Source organism: Pteropus medius, unplaced genomic scaffold, assembly GCF_902729225.1.
Source record: "Pteropus medius unplaced genomic scaffold, Ma_sr-lr_union100, whole genome shotgun sequence".
In the NCBI taxonomy this organism is placed as follows: domain Eukaryota; kingdom Metazoa; phylum Chordata; class Mammalia; order Chiroptera; family Pteropodidae; genus Pteropus; species Pteropus medius.
The window spans coordinates 1,734,782-1,737,478 of NW_024349227.1; the positions used below are offsets into that span (position 1 = coordinate 1,734,782).

Genomic DNA, 2,697 nt, shown 5'->3' on the forward strand with positions numbered 1-2,697 from the left:
CAATCCGTACGGCGATGGGTGTCTTCGCCCCGCATCTTATGTATTTGCTCCCTCACACAGTGGCTGGAGTTTCACATACATTTGTCATCTGTTCCTCTCTGGGGATTCAGGATGGGGGTAGAGGAGATCATATTGGGGCAGAGCTGGCTACTTCTTTCCCCATCCTGGGTGTCCTGGAGGCAGGGCCATCACCAGCTGTGGGGAGCTGCGGGTCTTTGGGCCGCGGAGGCTTGATCAGAATACTGTCTTGCCTCCATCTCTTTGTGTCTCCTGTCTCGCCTTCATCCTCCATAGGTTCCTCTTCGTCCCGCGTTGTTTTGTCCCGCCGGCCGGGGCAGAGTTGGCGCCCAACGTGGGGCCCGAGGTACGGATCTTCATGGGGGACACCCGTTCATGAGGTCGGCCGACCGCTCCTAGAGCCTCCACGAGGTGTGAGTTAGGCTCGTTGCCTGTCGCTACGAGGTGTGGGACAGCGCTAGAAGTTGATCACCGTGGGACTAGCCGCCCTACGGATCGGATCTGAGTTGAGGTAAGCGGGTGATCATAATGGGACAGGAATTGAGTTCACACGAACTCTTCCTTGACGGTATCAAGGAGTCTCTCAAGGCACGAAGGGTTAAGGCTAAGAAAAAAGATATTCGCCACTTCTTTGTTTTTCTCTCTGATGTTTGCCCGTGGTTTCCTCAAGAAGGGACAATAGATGTAAAATGTTGGAAGAGGGTAGGGGATTGTCTAAATGATTATTTTAGAGTTTTTGGCCCTAGTAAGGTCCCTGTTTCTGCCTTCTCCTACTGGAATTTAATCAATGATATTCTCATGGTTCATTCCCATGAGCCTGACATTAAAAAAGTCATAGAAACGGGGGAAACAGCGCTTAAGACTGCCTCACGCCCCGCCTCTGCCTGCAACTCTATCTCTATCAATATGCCGGATGAGCAAAAAGACCAAGACCTTGCAGGTTTAACCCCCGCAATAAAACCCCCTGCCAAAATATACCCTTCACTCGCTTCCTTCGGCCCTCATGACGACCACCTTTCCCCACAAGATCAGGAGACCTTAGAAGATCAGGCCGCCCACCACCATGATGAGGGCAACTCTTGGGATCCCTCGGTTACCCTTAAAGCCCCCCCGCCATATAATGGCCTCATGAGGATTCCTTCCTTCCTCGCTCCGGTAATAGACCAAAACCCCAACCCTAACCCAGTTGTCCTCCGACAAGCGAAGGCCTCTTTAACTCAGGAGGTCTCCTCCTTAAAAGATATCTTAGAACAAAAACGGGAACATTTAAAACTTATGAAGGAACTTCGTGCTCTTGAGGCTGAACTCGCCTCTTTTAATCCACTCCCTTCCGCTAAGAAAAATTCCCCTCGGCCTAAAACAAAACCCCAATTGCTCGCCTTTCCTGTTACACGTAGTCAAAACCCTCCCCCTCAAGAAAGTGAGGAGGATCAAGAGGACCATGAAGAGGAGGAAAACCCCAATGACCCTAGTGAGGGACCTGGCATAGGGGGTCCTGGGCCTAACATAGATCCAGAGGATCCCACAGAGGATACTCAACCAAATAACCCCCACGGCCATAAATACCGCCGCTTAAACTTTAAACATTTCAAGGACTTAAAAACAGCAGTTACTACCTATGGGCCTACTGCCCCCTATACATTTGCTATTCTTGAGAGCCTCAGTGACCGTTGGTTAACTCCTAATGATTGGCTCACCCTAGCTCGCGCTACCCTTTCGGGCGGGGACTATGTCCTCTGGCGCACAGAATTTGTAGAAAACTGTCGAGAAACTGCCCAACGCAATAGTGAAAATAGGGAGTCCCGGTCTTGGACCCGAGATAAGTTACTCGGACGCCCTCCTTATGACACCAATGAGGTCCAAGCCGCCCTTCCGCCCGGCCTCTTGGCCCAGGTTCAAAACGCTGGCCTTAAGGCATGGCGGCGTCTTCCTCCTAGAGGCGCGGCAACTACCTCCCTGGCGAAGATCCGTCAAGGAGCAGATGAACCCTATTGTGATTTTGTCAGCCGCTTAACTGATGCCGCCGAGCGTCTAGTAGGAGCAAATGAGACTGATAGTGCCTTTGTTAAACATTTGGCCTATGAAAATGCTAACCCAACTTGCCAGGCGACTATCCGACCTTATCGTAACGGCTCCCTTGCCGATTACATTAAACTTTGCTCTGGGATAGGGACCTCCCATACAATAGGTCTGGCAATTGGGGCAGCTCTTAAAGATTTTGCTAAAGAAAATTTCACGAAGTAGCTTTTGGAATCCACCGCCCCAACCAGGCTATTTCCCGCAGAAAACCCCTCCATGTAATCAACTACTGATTAAGTTTACAGACCAAGGTAAAAAAGAAAATTGGCTTACCAGCAAATATTTTGGTATCAGACAATGTTTGACAGGGATAGATCATGGGGGCATCATCCAAATTAGACAACAAATCGGCTCAGCCCCGACTGTGGCCATAGGCCCTAATCCAGTACTTGGACCCCCCGTTGAAAAACCTCCTCCCACACTAGTTAATAAGCCTCTTACACCAAAGACTCCTGTTAGTCCTCCCATTCCTCAGGGTCCTGCAAACCATCCTAAATCTACTAGGGAGTCATTGACTAACCTTATTCAACACACTTTCCTTACTTTAAATCACTCTAGCCCGAACCTAACAAAATCCTGTTGGCTATGTTATGGTGTCAG

The 2,697-nt window shown here is 49.9% G+C and overlaps 1 protein-coding gene across 1 annotated transcript; it reads left to right on the forward strand.

The window, feature by feature from the left end:
* The first annotated feature begins 517 nt into the window (after window positions 1-517).
* Window positions 518-2,697, forward strand: LOC120617963 (endogenous retrovirus group K member 5 Gag polyprotein-like). Its single transcript, XM_039881794.1, has 2 exons — window positions 518-2,251; window positions 2,285-2,697. The coding sequence occupies exons 1-2, from the start codon at window positions 547-549 to the stop codon at window positions 2,317-2,319; spliced, it is 1,740 nt and encodes a 579-aa protein (XP_039737728.1). The 5' UTR covers window positions 518-546; the 3' UTR covers window positions 2,320-2,697.